Source organism: Mirounga leonina, unplaced genomic scaffold (genome assembly GCF_011800145.1).
Source record: "Mirounga leonina isolate KUSES-001 unplaced genomic scaffold, KU_Mleo_1.0 Mir_114, whole genome shotgun sequence".
Taxonomy (NCBI): Eukaryota; Metazoa; Chordata; class Mammalia; order Carnivora; family Phocidae; genus Mirounga; species Mirounga leonina.
The window spans coordinates 1,070,936-1,087,249 of record NW_023270265.1 but is presented as its reverse complement, the minus strand read 5'-3'; the positions used below and the strand labels follow the sequence as shown (position 1 = coordinate 1,087,249).

The window sequence follows — 16,314 nt, the reverse complement described above, 5'->3', positions numbered from 1 at the left end:
GTGTGTGTGTGTGTGTCCGACACACACACACACACACACACAACCTCTTCTTTATCCATTCATCTGTTGATGGACACCTGGATTGCTTCCATATTTTGACTTCTACAAATAATTCTGCAGTAAGTAGGGGTGCATGTATCTCTTAAAATTAGTGTTTTTGTATTCGTTGGGTAAATACCCAGTAGTGGAATTACTGGATCATATGGTAATTCTGTTTTTAATATTTTGAGGAACCTCCATACCGTGTTCCATAGTGGCTGCACCAGTTTGCATTCCCACCAACAGTGCACAAAGGTTCCTTCTTCTCCACATCCTTGCCAACACTTGTTGTTTCTTCTGTTGTCGATTTTAGCTATTCTGACAGGAGTGAGGTGATACCTCATTCTGGTATTGATTTGCATTTTCCTTATTAGTGATGTTGAGCACTTTTCCTGTACCTGTTGGTCATCTCTGTGTCTTCTTTGGAAAAATATTCAGATCTTCGGCACATTTTTAAATCAGATTTTTTTTTATTGTATGAATTCTTTGAATTTGATAAAAGACAATGTCTTTTTGTTATAAAAGCCCTCAACAAATTGGGTAGAGAAGGCACTTACTGCAACTTAAGAAAGGCAGTATATGACAAACCCACTGCTAACATCATAGTGAACACTGAAAGGTTGAAATCTTTTCCTTTGTAATGAGGAAGAGGGCCCACAGGGGTCCCACTCTAAACTGTCTTTTACTAAAGTACTGGGAGTTCCACCTAGAGCAATTAGGAAAGACAAATATAAGGCATCCAAATAGGAAAGAAAGAAGGAAAATTGTTATTAATCTGGAGATCATATGATCTTACATAATGATAATCCTAAAGACTCACTCAAAAAGCTATTGGAACTGATGAACAAATTCAGCAAAGTTGCAGGATATAAAATCAATATGCAGAATTGATTATGTTTCTGTATACTAACAGTGAATTATCTGAAAAGGAAATAAAGATAATTATTCCATTCACAGTAGCATCAAGAACAATAAAATACATAGGAATAAATTTAACCAAGGTAATGAAAGATCTGTGCAATGAAAACTCTAAGTCTTTGATGAGAGTTATAAGAAGACACACACAAATGAAAAGATGTCCTGTGTTGGGACGCCTGGGTGGCTCAGTTGGTTAAGCGACTGCACTGTCACTTGCATTCACTTGGCCTCAAGGTATTATAGCCTTGATTTTCCTTAGGCATTATACCAAAATTAAACCCTAGCACTGGTTTCAGGACCAGCAGTTTTATTGAAGAGAACTGTCTTAACATCATGAAGTTCAAGAATGTTTTAAGTAAATGATTGAATGTAACTATTATAATTCTCTTAGTAAATCTTTTCACCAGGCTAACCATTTCAAAATCCTACAGTTATCTATATGTCTTAGCTTCTAAGCCTTTGTTATCTTAGAATGCTGTATTCCAAACCTTTTATAGTTTGTTAGCATTCCTTTGAATATAACCACTTAAAGGAGGCAGCTTTATATCATTTAATGTGGTGTGATCTCCAATATATATTGCTAAGTGAAAAAAAGTAAAATATGTACTGCACAGTGTATCTATATTAAACTTTAACAATATTGGGAATGCAAAAATCTGTTACATTCCTTGGCCTATTGTTTTAAACTAAAACTAATAATATTCAGCAACATAATTTAGGGACTTGTAACAACCCAGGAATCTGGTGAGTCTGAAGATTATTGACTTTTAAGGTGTTGTCTTTCTATCTTTATCTTGTATAGGATGGACTTAATTTTTCAGTTCACGAAAACATCTTTTGCAGTAGCTATAGTTTATATCCTGAACATTGCAAACTGAATATTTTTATTGTTGTTGTTCAGAAGAACAAGAATACAGATGTCCTAAATAAAGTTATTTATTCTGTAGCCAGTATTATCCAGCAGGTAGTTGTAATATAATATAAAATGCCTTTGAGTTAAGACTTGTAGCTAAGTTTTAAGGCCGCTAAGGGGTTGAAAAGCTCCTTAGTGTGTTTGCCACATGCCGAATATTTTGATAAAATCTCTGAAGTCAGTACTCAGATTTTAATGCAAATTAGCATTGGAAGATTCTTGTGATGTATAGTTACAAATTAGCAATCCTTTCATAGTTACTGAATGCACATCTGGTAGTGGAATTAAGACCACCACAATAGGGGCGCCTGGGTGGCTCAGTCATTGGGCATCTGCCTTAGCTCAAGTCATGATCCCAGGGTCCTGGGATCGAGCCCCACATCAGGCTCCCTGCTCAGCGGGAAGCCTGCTTCTACGTCTCCCACTCCCCCTGCTGTATTCCTTCTCTCGCTCTCTCTCTGTCAAATAAATAAAATCTTTAAAAAAAAAAAAAAACAAAAAGACTGGGGCGCCTGGGTGGCTCAGTTGGTTAAGCGACTGCCTTCGGCTCAGGTCATGATCCTGGAGTCCCGGGATCGAGTCCCACATTGAGCTTCCTGCTCAGCAGGGAGTCTACTTCTCCCTATGACCCTACCCCCTCTCGTGTTCTCTCTCTCATTCTCTCTTTTGCTCGCTCTCAAATAAATAAAATCTTTAAAAATTAAAAAATTAAAAAAAAAAAAAAAGACCACCACAATAGCTGTTGTCAGTGACCTCAAAGTGACCAGTTAGCCAGGAATGGCATGTAGTGTTAGTTGTGTTAATATGGTAAATTAAAAACATTCATAAAGTTTTTCTTAACATTAGCAAATGACTTTTAGACATTGAACTATTAGATTTTTAGATCGTATTGTCTTGACACATTTCTTACCAGTTACTTATAAGATACTGCTTACTTTTGGCTACCTCAACATCTAAAATTCAGGTATGAGAGAAATCTTTTCACCAGAATACTATGTAGTCGGTATTCTGGTAAAAGAGATTTCTCTCATTCCTACATTTGTAAAAGAATATTATGTAGAAGGTACAGTGTTTTGTATGTTTCATGCACAGAATCACAGCTTGGTTGCCAGATTAACAAAAGGGCATATTAATATTATACTCTTTTAGTAAAATGCGTGCCGTATTTTATTTTGTTACTATTCAAATACTATTCAAATATTGTGTTCTTCCCAGCTTTTTTCTAAGTATGGTGTTTGTAAAATATTTCCTAATCTAATAGTCAAAAGTAAATGTCTTATTGCTTCAGACTTGTTAATAGTTTCCATGATATGTAATTTTATTTTTTAATGCTATTATTTAATGTACTTTGTGTTTGAAAGACTACTAGCTATTTAAACCTATGAATTCCCAATTCTGTTTTGTTTGGGGATTCAAGAAATTTTGTCAAAGTAAAAACTGTAAAATCAATCCCTTTTTAAAAATTTGGTATTTAAGAATCTGTAGGCTACCCTATATGTGTCATTATACCCTGTTACTGAGACCTTTTGAATTCTTGTATGACAGTTTTCAGTTTTATAGTTTTCAATGATTTAAGACCTTAAGAAATTATTTGCAAAAAATTCTAAACAAAAGTTACAGAAGCATTGCCTCAACTGGAGTATGAATAGTATTTTGGAGGGGAAAGGTTTGTAAGTTTTTGAAATTCAAGTTTATGTCTAATATAAAAAAATTAGTTATAGAAAAAAAGATATAATAAAATATCTCCAAAAACAAGATAGAAGATAAATGAAAATGAGAATTACTTAATATAGAAATACTCTGGATTTCTAATTGTAGGTGATGGAATATGAGAATAGGATTCGAGCATATTCTACACCAGACAAAATCTTCCGATATTTTGCCACCTTGAAAGTAATCAGTGAACCTGGTGAATCTGAAGTGTTTATGACTCCACAAGATTTTGTGCGATCTATAACACCCAATGAAAAACAACCAGAACGTAAGTGCTAAAGTGAAAAATGAGATTATGATAATAATTTTGTTATATGCTTCTTTGTTTCTTTCTTTGTATTGCCTAGCCATTATAGTTATATGCAATAATTCTATTCATTGTGTAGTGACTGAATGTCAAGCATTATTCCAGTCTATCGGAGTACAAAAAAGGACTATCCTCGACCAGGGTATGGGTTGAGGAGATTGTACCCAGGTGTCATCTACTAGAAAAATTTAAAGACATATACTTGTTGCCGCTGGGCCACGGGGGCACAAATGGGACAAGCAGCAGACCAGAAAGCCTGGAAAGGAGGAGACCGAGAAGGAAGACATTTCAGGGAGTAGGAGTTTTGTAGGACACTGCATACACCTGTAAATCCAGAGTATGCCCAGGGCCAGACATGTTTGGAAAAGACTTGAGTGGGCTTGTACCCCTTGCTGATCTTCGTGCTCCATGTGAGGAGGTAGTGAAAGTTAAAGCAGAGTTGTAGGAAGTCTAGCTAAAAATCAAAGGAAGTCCCCAGCTCAGAGCCAATCTGCAAATGTTAGGAGAGTTGGGGTGTTTTTTGTTTTATTTCTTCTTCTTTTTGCCTCCGGCATTTAAAGAAGTCTCTGTCATGTCACTTGCTGACTGTTTAGGTAATAGAACAGAAATTTCAGTAGTGACACATGACAGAGAACACGATCTTTGCAAACATATTTTGGAAAAAAATCACTAAACACTGATGACTGTAGTCCTCAACAAGGTATATAAATCAAACACTGGGAAATAGGGAGAATCTGTTTTAATTACCCCATTATAATATTCAAAATGTCCAATTTTAATAAATTGTATGGCATACCAATAATCAGGAATAAATGACCGATCAACAGAAAGAAAAAGAAATTAACTAGAAACCATCCCTGAGGAAGCCCAAGCATTACACTTATTAGACAAAGACTTAAAATCAACTGTCTTAAATATGCTCAAAGAGCTAGATGAAACCGTTGACAAAGAGCTGTAGGAACCAAGGTGAACAATGTGTTAATAGAGAATACCCATAAAGGAATAGAAATCATAAAAAAGGAACCAAGTAATAATTCTTAGGCTTGAAAAGTACAGTAGCTAAAATAAAAAAATTCACTAGAACCGTTCAACAGTAGATTTTTTAGTAGGGAGATAGAAGAATCACAGAACTTAGATTAATTGATACTGTCCAATCAGAGGAGCAGGATGCAAAAAGAATGAATAAAAATGAACATAGCCTAAGATACATAAAGTATACCAACATTTGTGTAATGGGAGTCTAAGAAAGAGAAATTAAGACATTTCCAGATCATCAAAAGCTGAGAAAGTTTGTAGCTTGTGGTTCTTCCATACCAAAAATGCTAAATGGAGTTCTTTAAGATGCTAGACAGTAACTTGATGCCATACAAAGAAATTAAAAAATAATAAAGACCCGTAAAGGTAATTACATAGGGAAATATAAAAGCCAGTATTGCTTTATTTTTTGTTTGTAACTCCTTTTTGCTTCCTTTATGATTTAAAACACAAATTCATCAAACAACAATTATAAGTATGTTAATGTTGAATCAACTACATTATTTTCTTTTCCTTTTTTTTTTTTTTAAGATTTTATTTATTTATTTGACACACAGAGAGAGAGAGAGAGGAATCACAAGTAGGCAGAGTGGCAGGGAGCGGCAGAGGGAGAAGCAGGCTCCCCGCTGAGCAAGGAGCCCGATGTGGGACTCGATCCCAGGACCCTGGGATCATGACCTGAGCCGAAGGCAGACGCTTAACAACTGAGCCACCCAGGCGCCCCTCAAACTACATTATTTTCAATTTAAGATGTTAATTATCCCTAGATTAGCCACGAATAAAATAACTAAAATCTACAGAAAAGGAAATGAGGAGAAAATAGAAATGGTACACTAGAAAAAATTAAACACAAGAGGGCAAGATTGGAGGATTCAAGGGACAAAAAATATGTAAGACATATAGAAAACAAATTACAAGATGGCAGAAGCACATCCTTTCTTATCAGCTGTCACTTTCAAGTGAATTAAACTCATCATTTAAAAGAGAGTGAGAGGAGAAGAAATATGATTCAACTTTATATTGTCTACAAGAGACTTACTTTAGATCCAAAGACACAAGTAGGTTGAAAATGGAAGTGTATAACTAGTAACCAAAAGAGAGCTGAGGTGATTTTACTAATATCAGAAAAAAATAGATTTTTCTGAGAAATTGTTACACAAGACAAAGACATTATGTATTGATAAAAGGGTCAGTTCATCAAGAAGATATAATCATGATAAATACATACATACCAAATGACAGACCCCAAAATATATGAAAGAAACATTGACAGAATTGAAGTGAGAAATAGTTTTTCAATAATAGTTGGGGTACCTGGGTGGCTCAATTGGTTAAGCATCCAACTCTTGCTTTCAGCTTCGGTCATGATCTCATTGGTGGTGAAATCGAACACTGCATCAGGCTCCGTGCTCAGCAGGGAGTCTGCTTGAGGTTCTCTCCTCTCCCTTTGCTCCTCCTCCTGCTCTCTCTCTCTCAAATAAATGAAGCATTTTTTAAAATGCTAAAAATGGTTAAATTAAAAAGAATAATAATAGTTGGGAGACTTCAGTACTGCCATTTCAATATAGACAGAAGGTTAGTCAAGAAAGAGGACTTAATGCTATAAACCAATTAGACCAAAGATATTTACAGAACATTCCACTCAAGGAGAGCAGAATACACAGTCTTCTCAAGTGCAAATCAAATAGTCTCCAGAACAGACCAGATAAACCATATGTTAGGTAATAAAATGAATCTTAATAAATTTTAAAAGATTAAAATCATACCAAGCATCTTTTCTGCTTACAATAGAATGAAACTGCCCATCAATAACAGAAGAAAAACTAGAAAATTCATAAATATGTAGAAAGTAAACAACCAGTGGATCAGAGAAGAAATCACAAGAGAAGTTAGAAAATACTTTGAGATAAATGAAAGAGAAAACAGAATTTACCAAAACTTATGCAGTGCTGCAAAAGCAGTGCTTAGAGGTAAACTTACAGCTTTGAACACCAAAATTTAAACAGAAGAAAGATCTCAAATCAGTTTCGTAAAAACTGGTATTGGAATTAAAAAGAAAAGCAGCAAAACCCAAAGATAGTAAAATAGGGAAATAATAAATAAATGAAATGGAGAATAGAAAAATGAAAGAGAGAATCAATGAAACAAAAAATTGGTTCTTTGAAAAGATCAACAAAAATGAGAAGGCTTTAGCTAGACCAGGAAAAAGAGAGAAGGAAAATAACTAAAATCAGAAATGCAAGTGGGGAAATTACTACCTACTTATAGAAATAAAAAGGATTATAAGAGAATACTATGAAGAATTTTATACCAGCAAATTGGATTATACCTAGATAAATATGGACAGATTCCTAGAAACATACAAACCACCAGAACTCTTTTTTTTTTTAAAGGATTTTATTTATTTATTTGAGAGAGAGAGAGCGCACGCATTCTCTCACAAGTGGGGGTGGGAGGGGTGGGAGAGGGAGAAGCAGACTCACTGTTCAGCAGGGAGTCCGATGCAGGACCCTGGGATCATGACCTGATCGGAAGGCAGATGCTTAACCGACTGAGGCACCCAGGCACCCCCAAACTACCAGAACTCTTACAATTCAACAAAAAGACAAACAACTCAAGTAACAAATGGGCAAAGGACTTGAATAAACATTTCTCCAAATAAATAGGCAAATGGCCAATAAACACATGAGAACATGCTTAATTTATTAATCATGAGGGAAATAGAAATCAAAACCTTGATATACTACCATACCCACCAGATTGGCTATAATTTAAACACAAACAAATGTTGGTGAATATGTGTAGAAGTTGACTTGTTGCTGGTGAGAATGTAGAATGGTGCAAACACTGTGGAAAGCAATTTGGACATTTCTCGGAAACTTAAACGTGGAATTAACCATAGGACCCAGCATTTCCACTACTAGTATAAGCCCGAATGAATTGAAAACAGGTGCTCAAATGAGTACGTACATATGAATATTCGCAGCAACACTATTCACAGTACCCGAAAAGTGGAAGCACCCCAAATGTTTAACAGCTGAATGGATAAACAGATTATAGTATATACATACAATGGAGTATTTTTCAGGTGTGGATGAACCTTCACAACATTATGCCAAGTGAAACAAGCTAAACACAAAATGCCACATATCATATGATTTTATTTATATGAAATATCTAATATAGGTCAATCCATAGAGCTAGAAAGTGGGTTGTTAGTTGCCAGTAGCTGGGTTGGGGGAATGAGAACTGATTGCTTAATTGCTTTGAGGGTTTCTTTTTCGGAGTGGTGAAACTAGATAGAGGTGGTAGTTAACACAACACTGTAAATGTACTAAATGCCACTGAACTACACACTTTGAAATGGTTATTTTATTTTAATTGAATTTCACCTTAATTTTATTTTATTTTATTTTTAAGATTTTATTTATTTGACAGAGAGAGACACAGCGAGAGAGGGAACACAAGTAGGGGGAGTCTGAGAGGGAGAAGCAGGCTTCCAGCCGAGCAGGGAGCCCGATGTGGGGCTCAATCCCAGGTCCCTGGGATCAGAACCTGAGCCAAAGGCAGATGCCTAATGACTGAGCCACCCAGGCGCCCCCACCTCAGTTTTTAAAGGGGGGAAAAAGTGAATGTGCAGTCAGTCCTCATTTGCAGATTTTGTGTTTGCACGTTGGCATACTCACTCAAATGTACCCGTAACCCCATAATCCCTGCTTGCAGTGCTTTTGCAGTCATCTGCAGATACGTGCAGAAGAGCAAAAATTTGAGTCACCCCTTACATATGTTGGCCAGCTGAAGTTAAGCAAACTAAAGCTCTGCCTTTTTGTTTCAGCTTTCATTCTTTAAACAAGTGTCCTTGGAGGGAGGGCAGGAGAGAAGAGGGGGAGAGAATAAAATGTCTTTAAACAGAAACACCCGTAAAACAAGGTTTTTTATATATTGATTGACTAACAAAAATGTTGTGACTAGAGGTTCGAGGAACCTAACCCCATATTCCCCCTAGGAGAAATTGGTCGGTATTTAGCAATTCATTTTTCATGGCAATTTTATAGAACATAAGTACCACAATTAGCAAGAAATGATGATATGATGTCTTGATTGGCTTTAAAACAATCTGGAGTGAGGAGAAGAAGTAAGAAGGTTATAAATGAAATAGGGTTGGCGATGTGTTGACAATTGTTAAAGCTAAGTGATGAGTGTATATATGTTGATTATATTATTTTCTGTATTTTTATACTTGAAAATTTCCATAACAAAAAATGTAAATATGTAGATTTCTTCCACCTTTGAGGGGGTGATAGTTCTACCCAGAGTTTTCATTTGTCCTAAAGATGTATTAATGTTAATAAATAGGGGCAAAACATTACAAACTCCCTCGTTAGAAAATGTCATAACTCTTTCTGGTTCCCCAAGCTCACACTGCTATTTCACATGTTTGTATTTTGACCATATAATTTACTCACCCTGAGTGATGCCCTTTCCCTCTCAAATACATGATGAATTCTTATTTATTTTTCAAAACCCAACTCAAATGCCGCTCCTTATGGTGCCTTCCTTAAACATATCGTTTTGTTTTTATATCCTACTCCTGTACCATATATGCTTTAGAGGATCTCTGCTGCTGTAGCATGGGACCTCTGCAGGAGCCCACTCAACTGTGTTGGAATATGCACACATGTGGAGGTACAACGGAGTTTACTCTTTGTTGAGATTTGGTGGATAAATACTCTCTTCTCCACTGTCTTGGGTGGTCAGTTCTGAGACATAAACTACATGGTTTCTCAGATGGACCAAGGAGAAGTGAGCCCTAGTTGTCTAAAGCAGTAATCAGCTCAATAACACACCCTTGAATTGGCTTTCCCTCCTTTCCTGTTTGCCTTTTCCTGATCCTCTTGCAATGATTCCCTACTTTTCAGAAAACCCAATCTAGACATCATTTATTTTACCTCATTTGTATTATAAAATTTCACACATTTTGGATTTTCCTGATTGTATCCCTATGGTATTATTTAATATGTTCTTCTATACTTTGCATTTCACCCATGTAGAAAATATATAGAAAGCAACTGAAAGAGAATATATCAAATGTATTCTCTAAATGCTGAAGTTATAAGGAATTATTTTATTCTTCTTTATGTGTTCCTTTATTTTCTAACAGACTGCATATACATTTATTCAACGAGTATTCATTGATTGACCTCTGCTGTGAGTTAGACACTTTTCTATGTGGAAGGGATGCAGTAATGAATAACATAGACAAAAATTCCTCCTTTTACAGAGTAGACAGTCTCTTATAATCAGAAAGAAGGTATATAAGGTTTCTACTAATTGCATTGAATTTTAGATTAAGAACCTTTTAAATTAGTTTTAGCTCCTTGTGAGATGTGGAAGGAGAGATTAAAGAAGGCTTCCGTTTAAGATGGAGAAAAAAGGATTGTAAAATATTTTCCTGGTTTTTATGATAGTAAAATATTTTCGTACCTGTCAAATTATTTCTGAATCTAATTTATATCAGTAACTTTAATTTAAATAAGAATGTGCTTTGCTTCCAGTGTGACAGTGAAAATGAAGCAGTATTCTAGGCATGTCACTAAAGATTATTTGGTCATTTAAGGAAGATTTTTTTTTTCCCTTTAGAAATCATATATTTTAATTGCTTCTACCCATTTTGATATTTAACTTTATAATCTTTTGTTTTTTAATTATTGAAAAACCTGTTACATGAGCAGAATAGTTACTAAATATCTAATATGCCATGCATATTCCTGGTTTTCATAAAAAGCCAGAATAATGAATAATTGCTTTTCTTTTAAGGTGATGATCATGAGGGAAAATTATAATATATTAAAATGAGATCCATTTGGGAAATCTGGCTTCATTTTTGTTTGCTCATGAACAAGAATTTCCACAAATGTTAATGCAGCAGAAGTAAAATATGTATTATTCCTATATGGGTTGAAATAAAGAAAAGAATAAGGCTATTTCTTTTTATAGTTTGAATTTCTATCATCAGATGGCTGGACTATAGCCAGTAGTTCATATTTCAACTTTGTTGTGTCATGTCTTTCACACATACCATATCCCAGGATACCTAACAGATCTAAATTTATAAATTTTAGTTTTAGAACAGTTTAAAGCATACAAAGTCCTAAAAGTGAGCAGTTTTTTTTTTTTCAAAGATTTTATTTTAGAGAGAGAGAGAATGCAGGCAAGTGGTGGGGAGGGGGGACAGGGGGGAGAGAGAGAGAATCTCAAGCAGACTCACCACTGAGCAGGGAACCCGCCATAGGGCTTAATCCCAGGACCCCGAGATCATGACCTGAGCTGACATCAAGAGTCGGGCACTCAACAGACTGAGCCACCCAGGTACCCCTAAGCAGTTTTGAAATGAGTGGAGAGCTAGGGGTGCCTGGGTGGCTCAGTCGGTTAAGTGTCTGCCTTCAGCTCAGGTCATGATCCCAGGGTCCTGGGATCGAGCCCTGCATCGGGCTCCCTGCTCCGTGGGGAGCCTGCTTCTCCTTCTCCCTCTGCTTATGCTCTCTCTCTCTGTCAAATAAATAAAATCTTAAAAAAAAAAAAAAAGAGTGGAGAGCTAGTGAAGTTCAGTAAAAAGCTGACTAAGAATATTTCTGCACTGAATACCAAGAAAATTTAGAGTAGCCAATACATTAAATGGGGAAAAAAAGCATAGTATATACTTGAATATGTCTCATCTTCCTTTCTGTTCAATCCTCATGTCTGCACCATCCCCAGGTATAGTGGATAAGGCAGTTGCTTCAGGCTCTGGGCTTTGAGTGACTCTTGCTACTGTAGTAACCAGTATTGCATAGCCAGCCAATGATTGGGAGAAGCAGCAGCAATGGGAGAATTTTTAAAGAACTATATAGAAAAACTTGAGCTTTAGTTAGAGTAAAGAGGATCCCTATTTCCTTTCCACCATATCCCACTGGCTGACAGTATTTATATTGACCTGATTTTGTCTCTGTGGAACATGAAAAGAATGTAAAAAGGTAAACATAGATCATACTGTGATTTACTTATCCTGAACTTCATGTTCCCTCTGGGATGACCCTTCATGCATTTAATAATCTTACCTTTACTTTGAGACACATAATTTTATACTTGATCATATACAGTGGGTTCTGGCTCAAGATGGTGACGTAGGAGGATTCTGAACCTCCTCCCACAGACACACCAAATCTGTAGCTACATACAAAACAATTTCCTCTGAAAGAAACCCAAAAACTAGATGAGCGACTCCTACACATTGGGCAAATGAGAAAAAAACCCACACTGAAATAGATAGGAGAGGCTGAGACACATTCTTGCCATAGACCCCATCCCTGGCACAGCAACCAGTAGTCAGGAGGGAATTCACAACCCTGAGCTTCTACTGGAGGAGCTGGGGCACTGAACCCCACAGCTGGCACCCCAGTTTTTGAGACCTGCACCTGAGAGATGAGCCTCCTGAACATCTAGCTTTAAAGCCAAGAGGCCTTATGTCTACAACATCCAAAGGGCCCGTGCAAACACTACATCAAAAACTAATGATGAAGTATGGTGACTAACATAACATAATAAAATAAATAAATAAATAAAATGAATTTGGAGGCCAAAAAAACCAACAAAAAAAGCAAAACAAAAAACAAAGGGCCCATGCAGAGGCAGGACTCACATTTGTAGGTTCTATAGGACTGTATCAAACAGAGAAACAGTTCTTAACCAGGGCACAGTGCAGAGACAACAGACTGAAATACATCCCCAGTCTTTCTGTGAAAGAGGCCTATTGGCTTGTTTTGAAGCTTTGGCCTGTGGAGCAGGCTTCTGGTTTAACGCACATCTGAAGGACTGCTGAAATACTCTGCAAAGACCTTGGAAGTCAGTGGGAGCTATCTTTGTACTCTCCCTCTGCCTCACTCCAGGTCACCAGGATCTTCTGGAAGGGAACTTGTGCACATGTCTGGAGCTCTGGTTTGTGTCACTGCCACCCAGGACACACCCCTTGATCACCTGGCTATCCTGGCCATTAGGGTTTATGTTTGCAGGTGCCATGGGACTGTAACAAATGGAGAAACAGTTCTTAATTGGCTTCCTCCCCAGGGCACAGTGCAGCAACCTGAGACTGAAAAATACCCCAAGTTTTTCTGTGATAGAGGCTTATTGGCTTATCTTTATAGCTGTGGCCTGAGAACAGGCTTCTAATTAAACACACATCTAGGGGCCAGCTATAATCCTGTCCAGAGACTGGGGAGACTCATGGGTGTCATCTTCATCCTCTCTCTGCCCTGCCCCAGGTGGCAAGTTTCTGAGAAAGGAGCTTCTGTACATATTTGGCTTCCCAGCTTTTGTGGCTTCCGCCCAGAGGACACAGCTTTTAATAATTTGGCTCTGGTAGCAGTGGGGTTTGTGTTTACAGATTCAATGGATAATAAGAAACAAACAAAAAACAATTTTTAACTGGCTATCATTCAGGGCTCAGTGCAGAAGCAGCAAACAAAAACACCCATCTCCCAGTCTTCCCCTGAAAGAGGTATATTTGCATACTTCAAAAGCTGCTACCTGGAGCACCTGCGTGGCTCAGTCAGTTAAGTGTCCAACTCTTGGTTTAGCTCAGATCATGATCTCATGGGTTCTGGGATCAAGTTCTGCATTGGGCTCCATGCTGGGCATGGAGCCTGTTTGGGATTCTCTCTCTCCCTCTCCTTCTTCCCTCCTCCCCTCAAAAAAGCTGCTACCTGAGAGTCTGGCTTCCAATTAGTTTGAATCTAGGTGCTGACTGAGATTCTCCTCTTTGACATACTGAGAAGGTCTTGGCATATCCTCAACTACTAGGAGTCTCTAAGAGTAAAGTAGGCTGCTTGGACAATCAAAGGTTTGAGAGAAAACCAAGAACTAGGGCAGGGTTGAACAATAAGGTTGAATTTCTAAATGAGGTCATTCCTTTAGGATTGAGAGAGGTGGCTGTTTTGTTGAATGCATGGAAACCCAACACAGAGAGTCAAAGAAAAAGAAGAAATAGAGGAATATATTCCAAAGGAAAAAAGATAAAACCTCAGAAAAAGACCTTAATGAAATGGAGATAAGTGATTTACTTGATAAAGAGTTCGAAATAACAAAGATCCTTACCAAACTCAGCAGAATAATGTGTGAATAAAGTGAGAATTTCAGCAAAGAGAGAAAATATAAGAAAGTATCAAATAGAAGTCACAGAACTGAAGAATACAATAACTGAACTGAAAAATACAATAGAGGGGTTCAACAGCAGGGTAGCTGAAGCAGAAGAAAGGATCAGTGAACTTGAAGAAAAAGCAGTGACCTATTCAATCAGTGTAGCAAAAAGAGAAAAGAATAAGAATGAGTGAAGATAGCTTAAGAAACTTACGGGACAACATCAGTGGACCAACATCCACATTATAGGAGGCCTAGAAGGAGAAAAGAGAAAGGGGCAGAAAAGAAATCTTATTTGAACAAGTAATGTCTGAAAATTTCTCTGAGCTGGGGAAGGAGACAGACATCCAGATCCAGGAGCTCAGTTCTAAATAAGATGAATCCAGGGGCACCTGGGTGGCTCAGTCGTTAAGCGTCTGCCTTCGGCTCAGGTCATGATCCCAGGGTCCTGGGATCGAGCCCTGCATCGGGCTCCCTGCTTGGCGGGATGCCTGCTTCTCCGTCTCCCACTCCCCCGGCTTGTGTTCCTTCTCTTGCGGTGTCTCTCTCTGTCAAATAAATAAATAAAATCTTTAATAAACAAACAAACAAATAAGATGAATCCAAGGAGACCCACACTAAGACACATTATAATTAAGTATCAAAAGTTAAAGGCAAGGAGAGAATCTTAAAAGCAACAAGAGAAAAACAACTTGTTATGTATAAGGGAACCTCCACAAGACTATAAGCAGACTTTTCAGCAGAAACTTTGCAAATTGGAAGAAAATGGCACCATTTACAGAAAGTGCTCAAAGCAGAAAACTGCTAACCAAGAACACTCTACCCAACAAAGCTGTCCTTCAGAATTGAAGGAGAGAGAGAGTTTTCAAGACAAGCAAACACTAAAGGAGTTCATCACTACTAGACTAGCTTTATAAGAAATGTTAAAGGGAGGGGCACCTGGGTGGCTCAGTCATTAAGCGTCTGCCTTCAGCTCAGGTCATGATCCCAGGGTCCTGGGATTGAGCCCTGCATCGGGCTCCCTGCTCGGCAGGAAGCCTGCTTCTCCCTCTCCCACTCCCCCTGCTTGTGTTCCCTCTCTCGCTGTGTCTCTCTCTGTCAAATAAATAAATAAATCTTAAAAAAAAAAAAAAAAGAAAAGAAATGTTAAAGGAAGTTCTTTAAGCTGAAACAAAAGGGCACTAATTTAGTAATAGGAAAACATAGGAAAGTACAGACAATGAATATATTTTTGAAGCTTTTTTGTGCTACTGTTTTCTCTCCAACAAGGTAAGTGACTTCTGTTGAAGAACCTTGTCTTCTACTTTCACTTTTAGTTCCTTGCAGTGTTGCTGAGTATAGAGCAGGTGTTGGTCAGCAACAGTGAACTGCCTGTTTCTATATGGCCTATGAGCCGAGACAGGTTTTTACTTTTTTTTTTTTTCCTCATTTGAAAAAGAATACTTTGGGGCGCCTGGGTGGCTCAGATGGTTAAGCGTCTGCCTTCGGCTCAGGTCATGATCCCAGGGTCCTGGGATCGAGTCCCACATCGGGCTCCCGGCTCAGCGGGGAGCCTGCTTCTCCCTCTTACCCTCCCCCCCTCATGCTGTTTCTCTCTCGCTTACTCTCTAAAAAATAAATAAAATCTTAAAAAAAAAAAAAAAGAATACTTTGTGACACCTGAAAATTATATGAAGCTCAAATTTAGGTGTCCATAAAAGAGTTTTATTGGGGTATATCCAGACTCATTCATTAGGTATTATTTATGACAGCTTTCATGCAATAGCAGAGTTAAATAGTTGCAACAGAGACTATATGTGGCCCACAAAGCCTAAGATATTTTCTTTTTTTTAAAGTTTTATTATGTTCTGTTAATCACTATACATTACATCATTAGTTTTTGATGTAGTGTTTCATGATTCTTTGTTTGCGTATAACACCCAGTGCTCCACCTAAGGTACTTTTTTTTTTTTTTTGATACTTTCTATTTGACCTTTTATGGAAAAAATTTATGACCCCTTCCAAAACAATAAGAAACATATGTATTGTTCTCTGTCCTTGGTTTCTGACACAGAGCTCCTAAAGCCCTTGTAGTTAGGATGCCAGGAGCTACCCAGAATCTGTTCTTCTCATATGGATGGCAGAGTTGTAAGAAATCAAGCCAACCTCAGAAGTCCATTCCAGAGGTGACTTAAGGTGGCTCAGTCAGTCAAGTGTCTGCCTTTGTGATCTTGGTGTC

At 37.5% G+C, this 16,314-nt stretch overlaps 1 protein-coding gene across 6 annotated transcripts in view; it reads left to right on the top strand.

Moving 5' to 3' along the window:
* The window catches only part of MICU1 (mitochondrial calcium uptake 1), a 229,590-nt gene that overhangs the window by 71,744 nt on the left and 141,532 nt on the right, over positions 1–16,314 (top strand). For all 6 annotated transcript variants that reach the window (XM_035021375.1, XM_035021351.1, XM_035021361.1 and 3 more), the window contains one exon: positions 3,689–3,851. In XM_035021375.1, coding sequence (XP_034877266.1) covers positions 3,689–3,851 — 163 coding nt within the window. The remainder of the gene's footprint in view (positions 1–3,688; positions 3,852–16,314) is intronic.